The following is a 21,987-nucleotide window of genomic DNA, read 5'->3' as shown; positions in this document are numbered from 1 at the left end:
TCTGCTTCATTAGGACAGCATGAGTGTATTATTACAGAACATGTAATTATTACAGAACATGTAATAATGTTTTAAACTCATACATGTTCACCTTCCAAAAAGAAAAGAAAACATGATTGTTGAAATGTTCTACATACCAGATTCACAACAAAACATTCATTGGACTTTTATGACTCTAAAATGCATAAACATTTAAAATGAATAGACATTTAGAGTCTAAAAATTTAAAGTATTCATGCCTTTAACATAATAAAAACAAACTAGTTGGTAGAAGGTTGGCAACCTCAAGGTTCATAGTTATTAGCCCTTTGCTGCTCTCTGGTGTACAAATACAATAAAGTTGCAGCTTCCACTTTCTCATTCTTAGATGCAATAAAAATTTTGAGCATTCAAAAAAATGACACTTTTGTACAATTGTAAATTTAACTAAAGGGATGCAGAGAGGAAAAACAAGGGCATTCTGTGGTTGAACTATCGCAAAAGTACTTCATAAATCTTTCATTCTGTCATTTGTTGCAGGCGGTGCAATCCCATAAATCTAGTTATTCAAAATGTAAAAGCTAATAAAGGTGAATCTAGTAGGAGTAAAAACTTTATTATGTACATGTACAAAATTTTATACAAGAGCAAAAATATAAAAATGCCGTTTACTAGTCACTATTGAGGTGAAATGTTGGTAAATGTGCGAGAGTATATCACATGGCCTTTATTTCTTCAATGTGCTTCAACATTGGATTATAATTCATTTTAAGTGCTTCCATTTCCAAGAAGTTGAATGGAGTAATTGACCAGAGGAACTTTATATAGAGAAAAAGGAAATTCACATCGAAATTCCTCAACAGGACTGGAAAATGTAACATTTGTGTCTTGAATCCACATCAAAAAGATTTTCAAGTCTGAGTTACAGTAGAATCGGTTATTCTTGAAATTAAGGACGTTAAGCGTGTGAAAGGGTGCCGGATCAGGAGACGCCATGAAGTTATTAGCCAGGTTAAGTATTTTGAGGTTTTGGGGAAAGGCATCACTTTGGAGATACGTTAGTGTGTTAGATGAGAGGTCCATCTCAAGAAGTGACGTTAGATTTTTAAAAATGCCTTTGGGGAGGGAATTTAAGTTGTTAGAATTTAACCTTAGACTGACCAAATGATGGAGTCCTTGAAATATGTCCAGGCATTTGCCTTGAGACCAAATGGACTGCAGGTTGCTGCTATGAAAATCTAACACTTTAATACCACTCTGCTTCTTTTTAGAAGTGTTTTCATTCATTGTGCACCATCTGATAGGGTTCCCTCCAAAGAAAAGATGCTGGAGTTTCTCTAGTTGAGTTATAAAAGTGTGTGCAGAATGTAGGTTTTCCAGTCTGTTGTTTTGAATGTTCAAATACGTAACATTTGGTGCAAATGCCGTGATGGTTTCCACTGAAGAGAAGGTCAATTTATTGTCGTACAAATTGAGATAAGTTAATTGAGGTACGGCACTAGGAAATCCAAACTTCCTAAGAGAATTTCCTTTCAAATTTAATACTTGTAGACTGAAAAGTCCACTAAATGCCATATAGCCCAAAATCCCAATGTGATTATAGGAAAGGTCCAACACTTGTAAATTCTTTAATGGAGCGAAACAATGAGCACGAATCTCTCCAAGCAAGTTATGGGATAGATTAAGTTTCTTTAAATTTTCCTGACCATCAAAGGCTTGATTGTGAATTTGGTTGATCTGGTTTTGAGAGAGGTCAAGGTCTTTAGCTTCTGATAGTGGATCAAAAGCTCCCTGATGTAATGCAAATAACATGTTTTTAGATAGATCTAATACGCTGATTGAGCTGGTTCTGAGACCCTCAAATGTACTGTTGTCCACATCCTGAAAATTGCTAAATGAAAAGCCTTTACCGATGTGTCCTGATAGTTTGAGATGCGAAATCTTAGTACCTGCTATAGCTTTAAAAAATAGTTTTAATTTTTCTATGCTAAGCCCATTATTGGACAAGTCTAGAGTCCCAAAAGATATCCCACGGAATGGGTTTCCATGAGTATTTTGATCAAAATTTTGATTATCCATTGCCTGAAGGTTGTTAGAATCTAAATTCAAAAATTCAATTCGCTTACCCTGCGAGGCAACAAGATCAGGGTCATCTATTTTTTTAATTCTATTCAGTTTTAGATTCAAATCCTTCAGATGAGTCAGATTGGAAAAGACCAAGGAAAGATGGAGTGTCTTTATCTGGTTACCAAATAGGTTAAGAGTTTTTAACAAAGAAAGAGGCTTCAGATAATCATCCTTTAGAATGGAATCATGAAGATAACAGTGATCTAGTTGGAGATTTTCCAGATTGGACAATCCAAAAAAGGCCTGTGGTTCCAGTGTAAGCCTTGTATTGAAGCCCAGTACCAACTTCTTGAGGTGTCTTTGTCCGCGGAATGCATATTTTTTGATCACTAAAGGTGAATACTGATGACCCAAATCCAGTTCTTGCAGCATCTCCAGGCCAGATAAAGAGGTGACATTAATCTCACTGATTCGGTTTGACTCCAAGTACAGGTGGGTGATGTTGGGGGGTAATGAGGGAATCCAGTACAGTTTCCGAAAGGAGCAATCAGCTACAGAGCCAAATAGGGAGCAAGATGAGAGACATTCTGGCACCTGTGAATGGTTTTTTGTCATTAGTTTATAAAAGGCAAACATTGACAAATGGACGATCAAATAACTATACACATTATTAACACAATTATCCATATTTTGAAAATTGCTTGTCCTCATTCGGATCTCCATTCAATGATAGACTTGATTTTTAAATAATGCTCTTTTTCATAACAAATTAAAACTACATATAATGCATTTTTGCTCCTTTTTGACAAAGATTCGGGTGCAATCATCTTTCCTTAAATTAGTATGCATTTTATTTTTACCTGGAAGATAAATATTTATTTTTACCTGGCAGATAAATATGATGACCACCAAAACGGCAAACATCTTCACCATGTTGCTTTTCAAATGAAAACTAGCTCTAATCTCAGTAGTTCCGTATCTGCAAATTGAATATCAGAGCTGTGCTTTTATCTCATTGGTGGACATTGGATTGACCCACAAATGTAAACATTACACTGAACTGGACTGTCCATTTCATTTAACTCCACAATTGCAAAAGAAGGGAAAACTCATGGATTATTGATGTACTTTTCTGTTGTTTTCCAAAATATTTTCTGTCCCGTATTGCGATTCTTACAAAAACTGGTTTAGTTTATCAATCAAAACTCTCCAGTTGCCATATTTGCATTGCACCCAAAATGAAGACATTTCAAGCAACATTACATTTTATGCTATGAACACTCATACTGAACACTCATACGGATTTCAACCTTCCAAAATCATTGCAAAGTGAGTTTCTGGTCAGTTTGTGCACCGTTTGATCACACATTGCTGGTGAATTTCACAACAATGGGACATTGCCAGTTAGTCAAAATGGCACTTGCAGGGTCCAGTTCTCCCCAAGTCCCACAGCAACAAGGCTCAAGAGCACCCCCCAATGAAGTACTTGTTTCTGTAACCCGAGTACTGCTTCCATTGCAGAGGTCAAGTATCCTTAAATTCTCGAAATACTCTATTTAGCCACTCTATTTGAATTCTCAGATAAATATCAAGTACAGTAATATCTTATGCATGATATTAATTCAGTTTCTGAACTGCTTATCCTCACAAGGATTACGGGTGGTGCTGGAGCATATCCTCACCAACTACTACAGGCACTAGGCAGGGACACCATGAATCAGCCAATCGCAGGGTGCATAACAATACAGATTTATTAAAAAATAATATCATACTGCGTTAAATATCAGGAAGCTACTAGAGTTGAAAACAAGGTAAAACAAGCGAGGTCAAATGCTTAAAAGTGTTTTGAGAAGCCAAAACAGTTCAAAGCTGAGTTGAAATTTTGAAGCATATCAAATATTGATGTTAAAGAATAACTTATGGTGTTTGTGTTTATCCATCTTAAAAATGAATAAAACATCTTAAGAATACTTTGCGAACAATCAGATAACAGAATGTGTGTCTAGTGCCTGAAGTCAGCCTGGTTAAGCTCCAGCACCCCCTGGGACCCTTGTGAGGATAAAATGGTGCAGAAAATGAATGATTGAACAACCATATGAAGGTCAATGTGTTGACCTACTCACTTTTGATTATTAGATTGGAGACTATTTTCAGTTGTGACATTTTAGTCTCTCCGATTGACTGATGACTAATCCAGGGTATGTTTGAAGTCAGATGGGATAGGCTCCAGCACCCCATGCGAGCCTTATGAGGAAACGTGGTTCAGAAAAGGAATGAATGAACAGTCATAGTAAGGTTATTTTCTTGAGCTACTCACTTCTGATTATTAGATTGGAGACTATTTTCAATTTTGACATTTTAGTCTCGCCGATTGACTGATCACCAAATCAGGGAGTGTCTGTCAGCTGGGATAGGCTCCGGCACCTCCTTCGAGCATTGTGAGGAAAAGAGGTTCAGAAGATCAATGTCTTGACCTACTCACTTTCCATATTTTCATCTAAGAATATTTTCAGTTTGGAGATTTTAATTGACGCGATTGACTGATAACTAATTCAGGGTGAGTCTGAAGTCAGCTGGGGTAGGCTCCAGCACCCCCTGCAAGCCTTGTGAGGATATGCAGTTCAGAAAACGAATCAATGAAATGTCGTCTGTTTTAACAGTACCAAAGTCAAACTAAAACTTATTCGACTATGAAAATAAGTGTGATAGACAGTCGATCATAAGGGGAGGGAGCGGAACTCCCAGAAAAGAGGAGTGACCTTCTTTCAAAATATGCCTCAGTACAGTCAGCGGTCACCGGTACGGGCTGGCTGGTTGGCAGCAGCAGCCACGGATCCTCATCAAACATGGCTCTCCACAACGGAAACATCAAGCTGGACGGTTACCACATGTTTTAAACGTAATTCGATGCGAGAGGAGAAGACGAGGGGGAAAGCGGATGGTGGAAACGAGAGGAAAAGCTGCATAGAAGTTTAGTCAGGGGTACATGTTTGTGTCTGTAGTCCAACGCGTGTACCTGTCGGTGAGTAGAAGAGCTCATTTAGTTTGTTTATTTGGGGATTTTAATCGTTTAATTATTATGGATTTGGGATACATAGCGTTTTTATTTGGGTGTTGTGGATGTGCTTGATTTGGGGTGGGCAACTTTCGTCAACATGGCCGCTCAAGTCACAGTTGCAACAGTTACTAAATAAAAATCAAGTCTTTATTTTAATGTTTGGTGGATCAGATCAACTTTAAATGTTTTGTGTATGAATGAAGGTTTTTTGTTGTTGTGCACACGGCGTAACTCCCTTCCTTGTGTGTAATATTACACTAGAGTCGTGCCCACTTTTCTTTTCCTTTTTCTCTTAAACGTCAGGACTACTGTTTGGTTTGAATGGCCCCTGATTTTTTTTTCTTTCCTCTTTTCCTTTTTTGAAATGCACTTTTTAGGTTTTAACAAATAACTTCCGTGCTCATGCAGCTGTTTGTTTATCTCTTCTTAAAATAAGATCCAATTTTTAAAAGGGCACAAAGTTACTGATTCAGAAGCAATATTTTTAAGGGTTAATAGTGTTTATCAGTGGAATCAAAGTTTGGGGGATTTTACAGTCTTGGATTCACAGTTAAAGAGTAAAACAAACTTTCAAAATGTTGTTTATCATCAAATATAAGTGTGATTTAAAAAAAAAACATACATAGAAAACAGACTTGGGCTCCTGGAGGGCCGGAATTGGACCCCCATGCTCTAACCGCCGAAAACTTTACTTTTCTGAGCATCTAACAATTAAACATTTACAATGAAACGCACCCTGTATATCATTATTCACTTAATCTCTCCCGCATCGTCCTCAGATGACACTGACATCAGACCTCCTGCTACAGGCACGAATGGCTGGCTTTATTTTTTTGTTTATGCTGCTCCTGATCAACCAAATGCAGATGTTTTTGCACGTGTTTTAAATGAGTGAAATGAAACATGGATGATAATCATTGCTTTACGTCAAAGAAAACATTTTAAGGTAGGTACAGTTCTGTTTACAGATGGCTGTGACACTTTGACCTTTAGGGGTCAGGAGGAATGCTAAAATGTGTTATCAGGGTCATTTGTACCGTTTTGGAGTCTGTTATATAGTTGCCATATGCCCCAGAGACATTTGTCAAAATAAAACAGTAATACTGCAGTAAACAGTTCATCATCAGGTTAAGTACAGGCTTTTGTTTTGGTAATGTATGTGTTTTGTGAAATAAAATTAATTGGCTGAAAGTTAATTTTAATTTTGCCAGTGTGTGCTATTGGGAAATGTTGAACACAACTAAACACTGTTTATTTAGTAATTGTCCAACAATGCAAGATTTGAAATATAAAGTTAGTCAAAAATATTTTTCTTTGAAAATGTATATTTACACTGTGATATACACTGCAAATTGGGTATTAACATAGTGAGATTTGTAGAATCAGTGGTGTTATCAACTCATTTTCCCCATTATGTTTCTTCAGGGCAAAAGGCACACATTCAGTTCCTGTTTCTTGGTGTTCGCTTTCACTCTTGTCACTTTTAACATCTGATGTTCTCGCACTCTCCTTCCTTCCGGCTTGTAAAAAGTATCTCATAGTCTGTATTTGTGGCTTCTCATTCTGCTCTCCTTATTTACTTGACCATCCTCAGTATTTTCTTTTTATACTCATTTTATGAGCTTCTAATGCCCAAAACCTAGCCCCTTCATTTTTTTACATTCTTTGTTTTCATAAGACCCATCAAACGCTCAAATATGATGGGTGAAATTTGGTCTGGGGTAAAGAAAGTATATCTTGAAGTAATGGTAAATGTGATCTGGTTCAAGGCACATTTTGTCATTCCTACAGTGTGGCTCCTCTGGGAAAGCAAAATTGTTTTAGGTAAACATGTGACAAGTTGAAATATGAACTAGAACAGTATATATATAAGCTCTGCTATTGTTAACATTGTACACAGTCCATGTGAGTAAATTACACAGTATACCGAAATGGGAAACGCATGGCTTTTGGCTTGACTCTGAGAGATATGGGGTTAAGTTGTAATCCGAAAATGACTTTAATTGTGCATCGTAAAAAAAATAAGATTGTGAAAGACAGTTAAAATGGTTGTTATAGTAGTGATTATGCTCATTGATCTGCACAAATTTAACAGACCTTTTAAAAACTGGAGATTTAGCTAAGCAGTGTTATTTGAAATTTTGTCTAGTCTGTCTGATGTTTTAGTCTCTGGGCTTGTTAAACACCTTTTGTGATTAGTCTTTCAAGAACTTTTTGCGGGATAATGTTTGTAAGTAACCAGACTTGTAATAAGAAACCATGTTGAGAACCTCCACCAAAAAATATCTGTTCATACTTTTCCCACTATTTTCCGATAGAAGACATAACTTACTATTAGAGACTGTCCTATGACATACTAGGTCAGTATTCTATTGGAGCACATGTACACCATGATTCACGACCAATCCTCGAAATAAAATGTCATACTAGCTGTTTCAAATGTGTAACCGGAGATTGTGTTGCTGTTTTTACCTGCCCGGTGATGCACCACCGACCACACTGGCGAGTCTTGAATCTTATGATAGCAGAATAGAGGTCAAAGTTCAGGAGACAGACATAGTTGGACAGAGACAGAGGACTTGACTTAATCAAGTTATGAATGGGCCAAAACAAATGCAAACCTGATTACGCCTATGATCTCCTAACCCACCGCACTAAGGGTTCTATTGGCTAAAAAATGCTGCATACTTTGTTTTGCTTGCCTTGTGAGGGGTACTTGAAATAAATTAAGCATACACACTATAATTTATTCATCCTGAGACAAATTACAATAACTGATCTGACATTGTTTTACCATGTTGTCCGAAAGGTAGGTGTCCACTTTTTTGAAAGGTTGGGTAATAACGTTCTTATTCTACATTCATACATACAAATTTCATCAATCACACTAGTAGTACTTTTAACCGAACCTAACATTACAACTCTGAACACAGTTTAAAATATCCATTGAATTGAGTGTGGATGGGCCCCCCAAGTTTCTCACATTTTCTTCAGTGTGGGGCAATAAAAGGCAATAGTGTATTTATTACGGATATTTTTGCAATGTCTGCGTCTAATGTTCTATGCATAAGGCAAGCACATACCCGCACAGACATTGCTGGAGACCTGTCAGGGTAGACATGAGAATACAGAACAGCTGGGAATGGCGATGTGGTCATGTGGTATGCTATGCCTGTGCCTGTGTCTCTGGGTGGCGTCCAGAGGGTGGTAAACACCCCCTTACCCCTCTTTAGTAAGCCTTCGCCTGCCTGACGCCTCTTTCTTGATCAACGTCGTATTCGTAACGCTTTTTGAGTCTTGAGACATTTTATCTTGTGGGAGTCATCTCCAACCAGTAGAGAACAACTTTTTGGCTGCCAGTTCTGTAGCTCGTCTGTCTGTTTTTGGTTGAGCACCACTGCAAACAGGTGTGTATGTGTCTGTATTTGTAAAGTGAGAATGGTGTTATATGCGGGACTGTCAGGCATGTACAAGTGATCTGTTTGAAAAGAATTTGAGGACTGTATTGTGCCTGCACAGGTGTGCAGGTTGGGTGGGCTGCGTTAATGAAAGGATATATGGCTATAACACTGAACAAAAAAATAAGAACTAACATTTGGATGTTGCTACTCTCCATACTATAATGTCTACAATATACCTATACTAAATGTCTCAGTAAATTGGGTTTTGTGCAAGAAGAGCATTATTTGAAAATTACAATAGTTGGAATTATTTCAGCATTTGTCTGCCTTTTATGTTCATTTCTGACTACAGCAATAGGGAGGAAGGCTTGGTGTAGATCCTAGCCGGCATTGTGTTTCATTTCACTCAAAAATACATTGTTGCAACTGTCAAAACTATTTTTGCTGCATCAGTGTAAAGCATATATCTTAAACACCTCGGGCTAACATATAAATATAAGATGAATGTATTTTGGGCAAATGTTTTGCTTCTGCATTATTATGGAATTGCTGACAGCAATTAGAGCTTTTTGTAGTATCAGGATGAATTAATAAATGCTTAAGTTCATGAACTACTAGAGACCGTTTTTTACTAGTTTGGGTACAGGAATTAATTTGGGCAGAAAGTAAGGAATTGTGGGCGTGTGTGTGTGAAGTTGGTGTCTTCGGTGGCAGAAAACATTTTTTTTTAATATTACCTTTCTTTTCTGTGTCTCTCTAATAGACATCCTTTATTGAAGCGCCACTTAACCAGCAGGACCCCCTGACACAGAGAGGTATGATCAAAAACCCACTCCACACACACACTATTTCCAACGTTTCCCTTCAATTCCAAAAGTGTTTTCACATCAAGATGACATGAAAGTGACAGTCAGATAAACAATGTAACACCATACCACAGCCACTGTAAACAACACTCTGTCTTCTTTTGCTTGAAGTCCACACTACAAATGAAAAAAAAATATATTAATGGAAGTTTTTTGTTCCATTCCTGTTCAGAAAAACAACTGTTGGCCGATCATGGACAGTAGAATGTGAATTCATGGCTGTCAAACGAGTATATCTCTATTTGCTTTAAAGTTGGCTATAGTAATATTCTAAAACCACCAAAATGTTTTCCATGCTGAATTCAACTACACATTCTTTGTAGGGTTTTGGTTTGGGTAAGTATTCACCAAACACCAGTTATTTCATGTACACACATTCAGAGCTCAGTAAATGTCGACCATAATAAAACACTATGGGGCAAAAAAAAGCTACTGCACATTCAGCATAGCCCACATCAACTCTGAATCACAATTTCTATTTATTTTTTATTATCTATATGTCATTTCTATAGAAATCAGTCCTATTGCATTTTAGATGTTCTTCTCAGAACACACGGGACTCGCTTTACATCTACTCCAACCTTATCTACAACTTGTTTTTACTGCTCATGAACCAGAAATGTATTTATTTAATGTAGTGGCATCACCATTAGATGTTTTATTGAGCATAGAATTTCTGAGGCGTACTTTGAGGAGTCTAGTCTGCAAAATCATTTTGGACTGAATAGTGATTGAGAAACATGCACCACATTTTATAAACTCATGATACAGGAAAACTCTTCTGAAGAGATGAAAATCCCATGGAGACAACAAATTCATAGCAGCTGTCATAAATGGAACATTAGTTTTTTTATTTTGAAGTCATGTGAGTGTAAACATGTATTTAAGATAGATTTGACTTTTGAAAGTAGCAACTAATCTATTCCTGCTTGATCTACAAAGGAATTAATGGCGAGAAGGGCAATATATCAAAAATTGTTTTAAGCTTCCAAATTTTGAATGAGAAGCAGATTTCATGCTACAAAGAGCCCAAATGTTGGCGTGACAGACACTAATGTTAGATCGTACTTGCACTCTAACTGCAGCTAAAACGTCGTTGATAATAATAGTTGACTTACCATGGTTGGCGAGCTAGTCATCATTTCTCAGTGAGAGATAATACCTCACAGATGGTGCAGTGACTCCACAATGAGGTTTATATAACTTCAACTGCATTAAACATTACAAACAAATCTTGCACTTTGTAGAATATTTTTAGATATTTATTTATTTGGAACAAATTGCTCAACTCTACAACATACAGGTAGAAGAGGTTCCTTTTTTTGGCACTGAATTCATTACCTGACCAACTAAAATTATGAAGTACAGATTGAATATGTATGTGTGTTTGTGAATGACTGAAAGGAGGAATAGTTTTTTTGTCTGACTGAAGCATGAGGTCTCCTGGGATGTGCTCAAATCCTCTCTGGAATGTGTACAGGGGCTCGCGGGTAAATGGTGGGGTGTGGCTTTGCTTGTCACCATATTTACACAAGGAATGCCAATACGCCTGAGTATTTCAGGTTCATGGGATGTGGCATCCTTTTTTCCACATTTCTACTGTTGACTTCCACATTTCCTTCCTTCCGTTTGGTTTTCCTGTAAATGCTCATTTAAAATTCAATCACTAACTCTGATAATGAGTTGAACACTTGCTTCTTCCTTCTTTTTGCAACACTGTCAGAAGCTGTGCATGCTTTAAAACAACATCTTAAGGCAACAATCTATATTACTTTTATTGATGTACCGAACACCAAATTCACACTACTTGGTCAATTTTCCAAATCAAACCGTGTCAGTCCTTTGCACTAGATTTGAGCTATTGTAAATAAAAATGCTGTTCATCCAGATTAGAAAGTACAAATCTATTTTTCAGCATTCTTATTCCCCCATCATCAGAAATACCATGACCGCGAACTTTCTTGAAATATATTAATACTCATTTTAAGGCAATATAACCCACTCCTAATTCAAGGTTAGCTGCCAGTAACAACAATGAAACCTCAAGAGTCAACTTCAAATGAATCTCAAACTAGGTTTAGCAGCACTTTTCACACACAATGCTTTGGTGGAGTTTTTCCATGAATTTTGTGGCAGCTGTCAATAAAGTTGGCACACTTTGAATGCAGTTCAGCATGTGGTACTCACTATCATTTAAGTATTGCTGCTTCAAAGCTCTGTCAAAATACAACTTTGCATGAAACGTGTCTTTGGTGTTAAAAAGATTGTTTAAAAGAGTTCAAATGCAATCATGAGTAGAGTTGAGAAAGTGTCTATTTTTTTTTAAATCTTCCACAGATTGTGTTTTTGATTGGGTGCCAATGGTCATGTTTTTGTGTGTGTTTCAAGCAGGATGGTGATGGCAGAGCGGGGACTGACAGACAGAAGGAGGGTGGATCCACTGACTACAGGAGCAGCCAGAAGACAAATCATGGTGGAACTTGGTGAGTCAATTGGTCTTATTCGACCCCATCAATAGGTAACTAAAGGGTAGTTCCTTCGAAATTTTGTGTACAGCGGACCAGAACCTTGATAGCATCTGCCTTTCTACTTATCGAACAGCCTGTAAACTGCGATTCATACAGAAGAGATGTAACTGTAAGTCTTAGAAAAAGTCTTAGAATTTGACATAATTGTCACCGATGTATATAACAAGTCTTTTTTTGGCCTTCATTTATTTTCCTTACAGTGCATCTCATCGATATATACAACGTGATCGAAGCAGTGCGGGACGCCGGCCTGAATGCTGTAGACTTCAATGCTGGCATATCTGTAACCAGGCTGGAGAACCTGGTAGCGTCCCTGTTCAACCAGCTTAGTAAACGCCTACCCACTACTCATCCAATTAAGCCAAGGGAGAGTACTGTCCTGTTTGTTGACTTCATCTTGACTGCAATCGAGAGGTAAATGGCGAAAATCATTTTGTCTTGTTGTTTCATCCAAAAATTAACAGCTTATAAAAATATGTTGTGTTTCAGTGAACCAAAGAGCCGACTGACAGTGTTCTCAATAAAGGCCATGCTGGCTGTACTGTGTGGAGGAAAACTAGTTGACAAACTACGCTGTAAGTATCACACACGCTGTCCTGACTAAAGCGAGATTAAAGTGGTCAGGTATCCCTTAGGCCATATTGTCTCTTTGAAAAAGAATCACGTAGAACCTGGGCATTTCAGGAAAGAAGTGGTGCTGACTTTTCTGTCACCATTAGATTCGAATTATGTTGAGTTACTTTCAATGATGTATAACCTTTAAAATCACTTCGGTCATCATTCATTGCGGACGCGATCAACGAACCCTTGGCCTATTTTATACACTGTTACTCACAATTGCAGTGTACTTTCAGTGGGAGAAAATGCACTGTTTAATTTGTGACATACTCAACTCTTGACATTGATCTAGAGAACTAATTCCCTGCAGTAATAAAATTGGGGGCCCAGCAGGATATCTCGGAACTGATCTTGGTACAAAAAGTCTCGTGGCCTAGTATTTCTTTATAATTATGGCCCAGGAGCAAACAGAGCTTTAACTTTACTTTTTAAATGAGGTCCAATGTGATGAAATCCAGTGTACATTTTATACAAAATTGCCACCTTGTGGGAAATGTTTGTCACTGCTGTTGTTTTCTGACGTCATTTCATCTGTTGGTGTGTAGATGTGTTTTCTCAGGTCTCAGACTCCAGCGGTGTGATGGTCCTGTCCAAATTTGACAATTTCCTGATTGAGGCTCTCAAGCTGCCATCAGCTGTCCACGAACGCCCATCGTTTGGCTACACAAACAACATGGCCCGTTCGTGCTTCCCACAACAGGTAACGTATAGTCACATCTGATTAATATCAGTTTATTTTTCATTGCAGATTAAACAGTGTTGTTATTATTATTTTTTTGTAGAAGCGGGTGATGCTCAACATGTTCCTGGACATTGTATCTGACCCTCCCCCATGTCTCGTCTGGCTTCCCCTCATGCATCGCCTCGCCAATGTAGAAAATGGTATTAACATTTTTACATGCTAATCTATCTTGTATTCAAACAATTGATGTATTGTTCTTTTAATGCCTTTCTTAGGGGCTGATGTTTATTTACCTTGCAATATTATTCATTTCTGAACCGCATATCCTCAAGGGTCGCAGGCAACGGGCCATTGCAATTTTATTCATGTAAACCAAGTTGTTTTAAGGTGTTTTTGCAATATTATTCTTGTTCCTTGTACAACTTTTCTTTTTTGTTTCTTTTTTTTCAGTGTACCATCCCGTCTCATGTTCTTACTGTCATAGCAACGGTATAACAGGCTTCCGCTATCGCTGTCTCCGTTGCCGAGGATACCAGCTCTGCCAGAATTGCTTTTGGCGTGGCAATGCAAATGGCTCTCATAGCAACCAACACCAGATGAAGGAGCACTCATCCTGGGTGAGATGGAGTATTTAAATAAGTTTACATGACGGATGAAACAAATAACATGCTGTTGTTTAGGTTATTGTTTTAAATCATTAGAACTTTTCGGTTTCTTAAAAGGCAGCTGCAAAGGTAAACAAATTGCAGGAAGAAAGGCCACCAAAAAACAACATTAAAAACTAATAATAAAACAATTAATACTTTCAAAAAAACCTAAATGTGAAAAAAATGTTTTAAATATTTATTATAGTTGGTTTCAGCTTTGTTTTTGCCCAGGATTTTCAGTTTCACTGAAGAATTTTATTTTCTTTGCATTTCTAATATCCCTTTATACTTTATGGCAACTTATCTATTACATAGATACACATTGTAGTTATTGTGTGATAAAATGCATCTTAAAATTTGGTGTGGTCTAAAAACTAGAAAAAAAAACATGGAACTTTAAATAATTAAAAACACTGGTGTGGTAGTTTTTCTTCATACATTTGATTTGTCTTCATCTAGAAGTCACCTGTGACCAAGCTGGGCCGAGCCCTGGGAAAAACTCTGGGTTGTGTATCATCCCGGGAACCTCCACACCCAGTTTACCCAGAGGAACCTGAGAGGACCCTAAATCTCGCTAACATAGTGTAAGATTCAAAAGCATTTTTGTCATTTTTGAAAGTGCTGCTGTCAAAGATACACGCTGTAAACGCTTTTCATGCTACTAATCATCGGTCGAAATTTGTATGGGGCACATCCACATATCACCAGTAAATTCCACATAATAATACACATTCACTTCTGCCACATAATCTGTCTTGAAGTAATACTCATAGCGCTTCTTTTGCATTTGTACTGTGTACCCAATATGGAAACACACAAAAAACATTGCCTTCAATCTGGCTTTCAGCTGTCAATACCTTCCAGTATAAAGTTAGATTTTCATCCATGGAGCTTTCAGGACAAAACAAATCCAACCAACCCTTTTAGTAGCTCCACCCCCGTGGTTGTATTCAGTGTTTGATTTCCCAAACATCAGCAGATGGGTTCATTGCATGCCTCCCAGGAGTGAGCTTTTATTTGGGCCAGCAAAAAGCAATCGAAGCTATCTGTGAGTATGCAAGATAGTATGACAGTACCAGGTCATTTTCCTTCTTAGTGTTCGTATTTGCAGATTTTTACTTGAGTTGCTTTTCTTTTTCCGGCTTTCTGTGATCTTTGCTCTGTCTGTGTTTACTCTAACCAGAAGGATTCATCAATGCGTGACTAAGGCACGTGAATGTGTATCAGAATGTGGGCTTCAAATGTGTGATTATGAGTAGTTATGCCTTTATATTTAATGAGCCCATGATATAAACTTATGTCCGTGTGCTACACATAGTTGACATAAGTCTTTGTTGTGTTTGTTAAACGTACATGCAGCCCTTCTCAACCAGTTGGAAACCCAAGTCCGGCCATGCTGCTGTCTTCTTCAACACCAATACCATCTACTAAGAGGTAAAGTTTGACAAAATACTAGTTTGGTGTTTGCAGTCAGTGCATGATTCTCAATGTTATTTTATCTTTTAACACAAGGAATACAACACAATAAATGGGCTTTGTTTGGGTGATTTGCTAAGCACCTGTCATCACCTTATTTAAGATCTCACATTTTGACGTCATCCATACTCACTTGAAAAAAAATAAAGCATGCATTGCTATTGTGACATATGCATCACATCAACCTGAAGTGAAAATAACATCATACTAGTAGATTTTGTGCTACATTTTGGAGTGTGGTTTATTTATGCCCTGGGCAGAGTCACAACAGAAAAGGGCCTTTTCCCCAAAAAAATTCCAAAGTAGCAAATTGAGGTTCCCAAGACCCTTTGCACTTACTTTGCTGTGTATGACTTCTGTCAGCAGTTTGGCAGCAGCTCGTCGCATGAATGAGGAACACGCTTTGATCGCCGCTTATGTGAATCGCCTCCAGAGCAGCCCGTGGTGAGAGGCTGCAGGACAGTACTTTAGGACTAATTCACAATTACAAAAGCTAAAAATATCGCCAAGAACCAATGATAATGTCCAAACCAAAAAGACAATAATTCAATTTGGATGCAATTTTGTTACAGTTTGAAGCAGGACAATTATAGCAGTGTTGTATTGCTTCAAACTGCTGCAACAAAAAGCCTTTTTGGACAAAGTTGGTATGTCATGTTGTTTAAGTCATCTGTTACCCAAAATAGGAATAGAAAACAATATTTCTTTTCAAATTGGATTTCCCCCACCCTCAAATGTTATTTGACATTTATGATTCTGAAATAAAAGCAAATTGGCAGCAGTAAATTTCATCACTCTATTTGTGTTTATTAAAAAAGTACAAATAAGCTCATTAATATGCACTAATGGAACTTGTCTAGATTTTTAAAGCATGTTGGTGTTAAGATTGTTTGATGAATAACATCCACTAACAAATTTCTATGTATTTAGGAATAGAATATTCAGTTTCAGTTCTCTCTCAGCAGCGTACAAAGAAGCCCTGGCAGGCAAGATGACGAACACAAACTTATCGCCCGCTACACGTCTCGACTGGCAGAAACCGAAAGCTCAGGGGTAAGATCATATTTAATTATTGAACAGAAAATTCTGCAAACACTGTAAAACAATATGTGGTCACCTCATGTGTGTTTAGGTGATACCCACTCGAAGCATCAACTTTGATGTAAACAAACAGAAGAGGGAGCTCATTGCTCAGCTGGAATCCAAAAACAGGTAGAAAGTGGACAGGGAACCAGTCATTACATTTAAATACACTGTCTAAGTTTATTTGTTTTTGTTTAGAATGTTTTAAACATTTTTTGGGGGTAAACTAGATTTACTCCATAACACTGACTTTCCCTATTTTTTTACATATTGCTTATTTTCCTGGACTGCAAATTGTCCTCTCCCTGCCCACCTTACATCACATTGAGCTTACCTGACCCTGACTGTTGTGCTGTTTCATTACCCAGAGAGATTTTGGCAGAGATCAGGCGTCTCCGTTCGGAGCACGATGCCGTATGTCAGCCCGGTCCGGACAAGGGTACCACCAACCCGACTCTTCTGGCTGAGCTTCGCCTGCTCAGGTGAACAAATTGCTGGACCATATGTTATGTATATATATATATATATATATATACACACTCACACACACACACACAAGGATTCTTATATGTTTGTATTTTTACCCTTGAAGCCTAACCATTCTGACAATGCATTATCAATATTGTTTGCCAGTGTGTGACTCAGCCAGAAATGTTCAGTGAGACATTGCAGCACAGAGTGGGAGGCTTCCTAGCAGATGGCAATAACAGATGGATGTTTAGAAAAGTCAGCGCAAAAAAAAAAAAATAATAATAATCATCCAACATGTTTATGCTTTTCAGTAACCACAACAACAAACCTAACAGAAGGGAAGTTTTTTTTCTATAAAACGATGTTGTTGTAATTATTACAACAACATCGTTTTATTTCCAAAAAATTGCATTACAATGTAATGCAATTTTTTGGAAATATTGCAATTACTATCTTAAGTTCAAATCACCAGTCACTTCAAATTACACATTCAAATATCCTTAAAAAGTAATTTGAGGAATCCACTTTTTGAGTTACCCAATTGTTTAAATAGACGTACTATCTTGTGTGGCAGGCAGAGGAAAGATGAGCTGGAACAGAGGATGTCATCTCTACAAGAAAGCAGGAGGGAACTGATGGTCCAGCTTGAAGGACTGATGAAACTGCTCAAGGTTGCACAAACTGATTTCAACGATGACCTTCGTTCAGTGTGACATTTTTTTTCCCAAGCTTGCGCAACACACACACACACACACACAAAAGACCCCCGTGTTTCCTAAACCGCTCTGCTATCTCTACTATCAGTTACCGCTATAACTGACCTCACTTTACCTAAACTGGATTTCCCTTTTAAGAGTCTTCCTTGTTCTCACTGTCTGTGTCTGACTTCCTATTTTCTATCTTTTCTCCACTTGTTTCCACCTGCCCATGCTCTGACCCTGTAGGATGAGGAACAACGACAGGCAGTAAGTTTAACCCATTTTTTTTTGGATAGACAGTCATTTTTTTTAGAAAAACGAAATAGAAAAACAACTCTATATAGTAAGTGTTTTGAAACAACTGTGGTATTTATTCATTTTTAAAAAATCCAATTAAGAATTTGTTTCTTTTTTTATTTCAGGCACAGGCTGCTGGTTCATCTCTTGCCTATCCTTCCCGACCGAGCCCTTCGCCTGCCCGCTCAGCCGGTACAGCTTCTCCACAGATGTATTCACCCCAAGACTCCCTTGCCGGTGTGGGCGGAGATGTACAAGAGGCTTTTGCACAAGGTACGATTTTTAACAGTGGTTACCAGCCATCACAGTTGGAATGATTAAGGCAGGCGATAGAACTATATTGATGGCAAACTGGTCTGATCTTGTGACCAAATCCGAAACTCCAAAAATAGCAGTATCGGGTGGCGGTTGACTGGCAACCAGTCTAGGATGTAGCACATCTTTTGCCTGAAGTCAGCTCAAATAGGCTGCAGCACCCTTACAAGGAGAAGTAGTGTTTAAAATGAATGAATAAAAGGATTGAATGCTTTCTCTTTATGACATTTTAATGACTCTTTCGGTATTATGCATAACATGCCCATCTGTAATGAAAGTTTGTGGGCCATATCCATTTTTATTTGATCCAATTTCTTTGGGAGATCTCACACTAACAATGATTGTAATAATCTACATTAAATTTAGATGAAATGAAACATGTAATTGAGCAGCACTTTCAGAATTAGAATTGGTAGATTTGTTTTTTTTCACCCATGCTTTTCTCTATAAACTTGCTAGTACATCCTCAGCACTATGTGAAAGTTTTTTTTTTTTAAAGCTAAAGAGCCAAGCACACTATTCCATGTTTTGATAAGACTTCAAAAGCTGCATAATATTTAGATGAATATACCATACAAACCATTAAATATTTTTTTCCATTGATCATTCCCATGCAGATGCCATTGCAAGATACCAAATAGCAAGAAATACATATTTTACAGGTATTATTATTATTTACTAATATTTTCATATTTTATATGTCTTCAGGCTCACGAAGAAACTTGAGGAATGACCTTCTCGTAGCAGCTGATTCCATTACCAACACTGTGTCCTCATTGGTCAAAGAGCTTCATTCTGGTACACACACTTAATATAGTAATTGTTTTTCCTTTGTGTGCTGGTTCCATCTGTAGCAACAGCAACACATTACTTTGAATGATAAATAATGGGCACAGCATAGAGAGGAAATCCGTGATTGACATACTATTAGGGAGCGGATAGACGTAATTTACAATTATTTTGAAGGATCACAAATCAGTTGTCTCTGGTTCAACAATAAATCTTGTGATGAAAACAAAACGTTCATGCAAAAGCCACTGAGGTGCTGAAATCTGACCCTTTTCTGAGCAGATGAAGGTCGGGAGGAAGAGGAGAGATTGCTGAATGGGAAGGACAGAGGTAACATTGTATACTTCTTAAAAATTACTTTTTTTTTTATTCCTCTCATACTGACATTAGTTCAAATAATTAGAGCTTTTGCCACTTTTCATTTACTACTAACAGCAAATAGTTTTGACTTCATGACTCATCTTGTACTAAAGTTGTATTTCCATCTGCCCCTCTGTAAGCATGTGCAACTACGTTCAAGGATAAAACTCCACACAAAACATCGTTCATGACTTGGCCTTGTGCTTTATTATATTTATTTATAACATGCTTTCCTCTCATTAGCCGATTATCTTTGAGGAGGCAGCCTGCAAAGACAGAGCATTCATCTGCATCTACTTTTACTTCTTTTGCAGCCTTTTGTAGTCGCAAAATTTTTCATTCTCAAATTCTATCCATGTCTGCTAATTTCTCACGAGATATTTGTTTGTATCCAGCAGGTTAAATTTCATCGCAGGATAAATTGGGACAGTAAGTATGGCTCTCTCATTCAACTTAACATTTTTTTAATACATTTGAAGGCAAACAAAGCTAGTTTTTAGAAACTATGATAGAAGACTTTTGTAGTACATTTGATGGATTTGGTTTTTAATTGAAGTACAATTTGGTATTTTATTAAATATATTAAATTACACATTTTAATAGCATCCTCATATACTCTTGATAATTTACATATATTATTTGTTAACTTGTATCTCTCTATAGATTTTTTAACAGTGGAATCTTGAGGTTCCGCTAATGAAAACCAAATATTGTCAACAATAGTCGGGCGTATTCAAAAGTAACAAAACTCTCTCAACACTCTCCTTAGGCAGCGTGGTGTTTCATCCGAGCCAAAGAAGAAGCTAAAACTGGACCCAAATCTTTCTCATTAGCCACTGGTCATTGGAAGACAAGTGCTAATCAAGAGCTCACAATTTTGGATGCAAACTGAAGTCCACCAATTGATTTATAGCTCTGACTTAAGTGTTTGTCTTGTCACTGTGATTTTTTTGCGTTTGTATTATCGTAATCGAGCACAGCTAAACAAAAGAACCTGAAGCCTACTGATTAGTACCTGAGCGTGTGTGTGTGCGTGCTTTAGCAGGTAATTTGTTTTTATTTGTCGCTTATGGCAAACGAGGAGGAACAAGTATGTGAGAAAGGACGTTTGGTGAGGCTAAGATGCGTTAGAGAGCTTTAATAATCAGGATGGAGATGTAGGAAGTTGAAAGAAGGTCAATTGTTCAAAAGATAAGAAGAGTACATTTCAGCACTGTGTGCTTGGTATTTATTTATTTTTGCTTGCATTTGTTTAAGGCAGTTCTTCATTTCTCCAAAGGGTCAATATGTATACGACTGGTCTGGTCCTGCTGAGACGAACAATCTTGAATGCTGCTGTGTTTAGACCATGTGAATAACTACACAGGTGCTTGTATATGTAGCAGCTCAAGCTGTCTGTCCTGGTACTGAACTGTGTGTGTGTGTGTTTGTGTGCAAGGTTTAACTAGATACTCAAATATTTTATGCAACAGCAAAGTGAGAGGAGACACAAACCCCGATGATATGCAATTAATGCATGTTTTATGAAGAGCCCTCAAATAGATGAAATGTAATCTTTATGAATCCATTATTGGAAAACAGAGACCATGTCCTTGTCTCTATTGGACTGTTTACACTCATTCAGTGTTAACCTAAAAGATTTGTTCTGATTAATATAATTTCACTCTGCAGTCCAATATGACTCCTTACGCTTTGTTGCTTACTGCCTTTTTTTATTTTAAGCTTTCTGAATGAATGATGTGGTGGATTTGTGGGACTGATTCAGTTCACTGTGGATTTTAAGCTACCGCAACAACAGCAGCTCGAGTGCTTGACTGCGACTGTAAAAACCCCGAACCAAAGAACCAAGCTTTTAATGCCATTTGATGCAGAAGTCTTGTAAATCTTTAATATAACTTGACTGATAGACCCCAGCTATTGTTGCCATTTTTTCGCTATGCATGCCAATGATGTATAGGAACCGTCTTCACAGCAGCCATTTGCTCATGTCATTGTAGCCAAAGTTATTGTATAAACATGTATGATAGTCCTGTTTGGATGTGCTACTTTTAATGATCTCTTTAACATGTGTGTCCTATGACATAAGCAAATGGTTCCTATTAAAAGGTGAAACGTTGACAAAGTAGATACATTTTTACTTGAAACTGTAAGCAGTGTCAGCGTTGAAGATGTGCGAGTGATGTTTGATCTGCAATAAATTTTATTTATCACTATGCTGGATCAGTTGTATGACAAGAGCATACAGCAGTTTATTTAATTAACACCGACAACATAGGTAATGTCTGGTTCATATGAGGTGAGTTTGGAGGCCTATTTTTTGTTCCACTTTCAACTATTCTAGATTTAATGCCCTCATTGTCATAGACAAGCTTTTCTCTCTTTTCCCAGAGCTCCCGGAGGTCATGACTGCAATTGACAAAGACAAAGGGGTAAGACCCTTAAGCTATAAACTGAATGCATGTCATTGTTATCGTCTGCAACCTTTGACAACAGACTATAAATAACCTATCACGACCTTTGAAGTCAGTCAAGGTTTGACCTTGGATGCACTGCCTAATGAGTGTTTAACGTCCCATAGGTCAACCTGAGTTTAGCATTCCCTTTCTGGGTGTAAACAAACCACAAAGTATATGATAAAAATGTATTGTATTT

General features: G+C 37.5%; 2 protein-coding genes across 15 annotated transcripts; one reads left to right on the top strand and one right to left on the bottom strand.

Moving 5' to 3' along the window:
• Positions 1–728: 728 nt before the first annotated feature.
• On the bottom strand, positions 729–3,072 carry LOC144186023 (toll-like receptor 5). Its single transcript, XM_077710518.1, is given in 2 exon segments — positions 729–2,640; positions 2,932–3,072. Coding segments are annotated over 2 exon segments (2,034 nt in total). The 3' UTR covers positions 729–747.
• A 1,743-nt stretch (positions 3,073–4,815) lies between these two features.
• On the top strand, positions 4,816–21,548 carry dtnba (dystrobrevin, beta a). 14 transcript variants are annotated; one of them, XM_077709044.1, is made up of 22 exons: positions 4,816–5,068; positions 9,269–9,320; positions 11,763–11,854; positions 11,928–12,008; positions 12,100–12,313; positions 12,389–12,474; positions 13,063–13,217; positions 13,300–13,399; positions 13,650–13,816; positions 14,306–14,430; positions 15,206–15,280; positions 15,689–15,766; positions 16,288–16,375; positions 16,455–16,534; positions 16,774–16,887; positions 17,451–17,547; positions 17,821–17,841; positions 17,997–18,144; positions 18,895–18,984; positions 19,258–19,305; positions 19,731–19,764; positions 20,105–21,548. In XM_077709044.1, exons 3-21 carry the CDS (start codon positions 11,764–11,766, stop codon positions 19,736–19,738), a joined length of 1,866 nt encoding a protein of 621 aa, XP_077565170.1. In that variant the 5' UTR covers positions 4,816–5,068; positions 9,269–9,320; position 11,763; the 3' UTR covers positions 19,739–19,764; positions 20,105–21,548. The 14 variants fall into 14 exon arrangements, with proteins under 14 accessions (XP_077565170.1, XP_077601387.1, XP_077565154.1 ...); XM_077745261.1 differs by having other exon boundaries at positions 16,285–16,375; XM_077709028.1 differs by having other exon boundaries at positions 15,686–15,766.
• The last annotated feature ends 439 nt before the right edge of the window (positions 21,549–21,987 follow it).

This window comes from Stigmatopora nigra, chromosome 2 (assembly GCF_051989575.1).
Source record: "Stigmatopora nigra isolate UIUO_SnigA chromosome 2, RoL_Snig_1.1, whole genome shotgun sequence".
Taxonomy (NCBI): domain Eukaryota; kingdom Metazoa; phylum Chordata; class Actinopteri; order Syngnathiformes; family Syngnathidae; genus Stigmatopora; species Stigmatopora nigra.
This window is presented reverse-complemented; position numbering and strand designations above follow the sequence as displayed.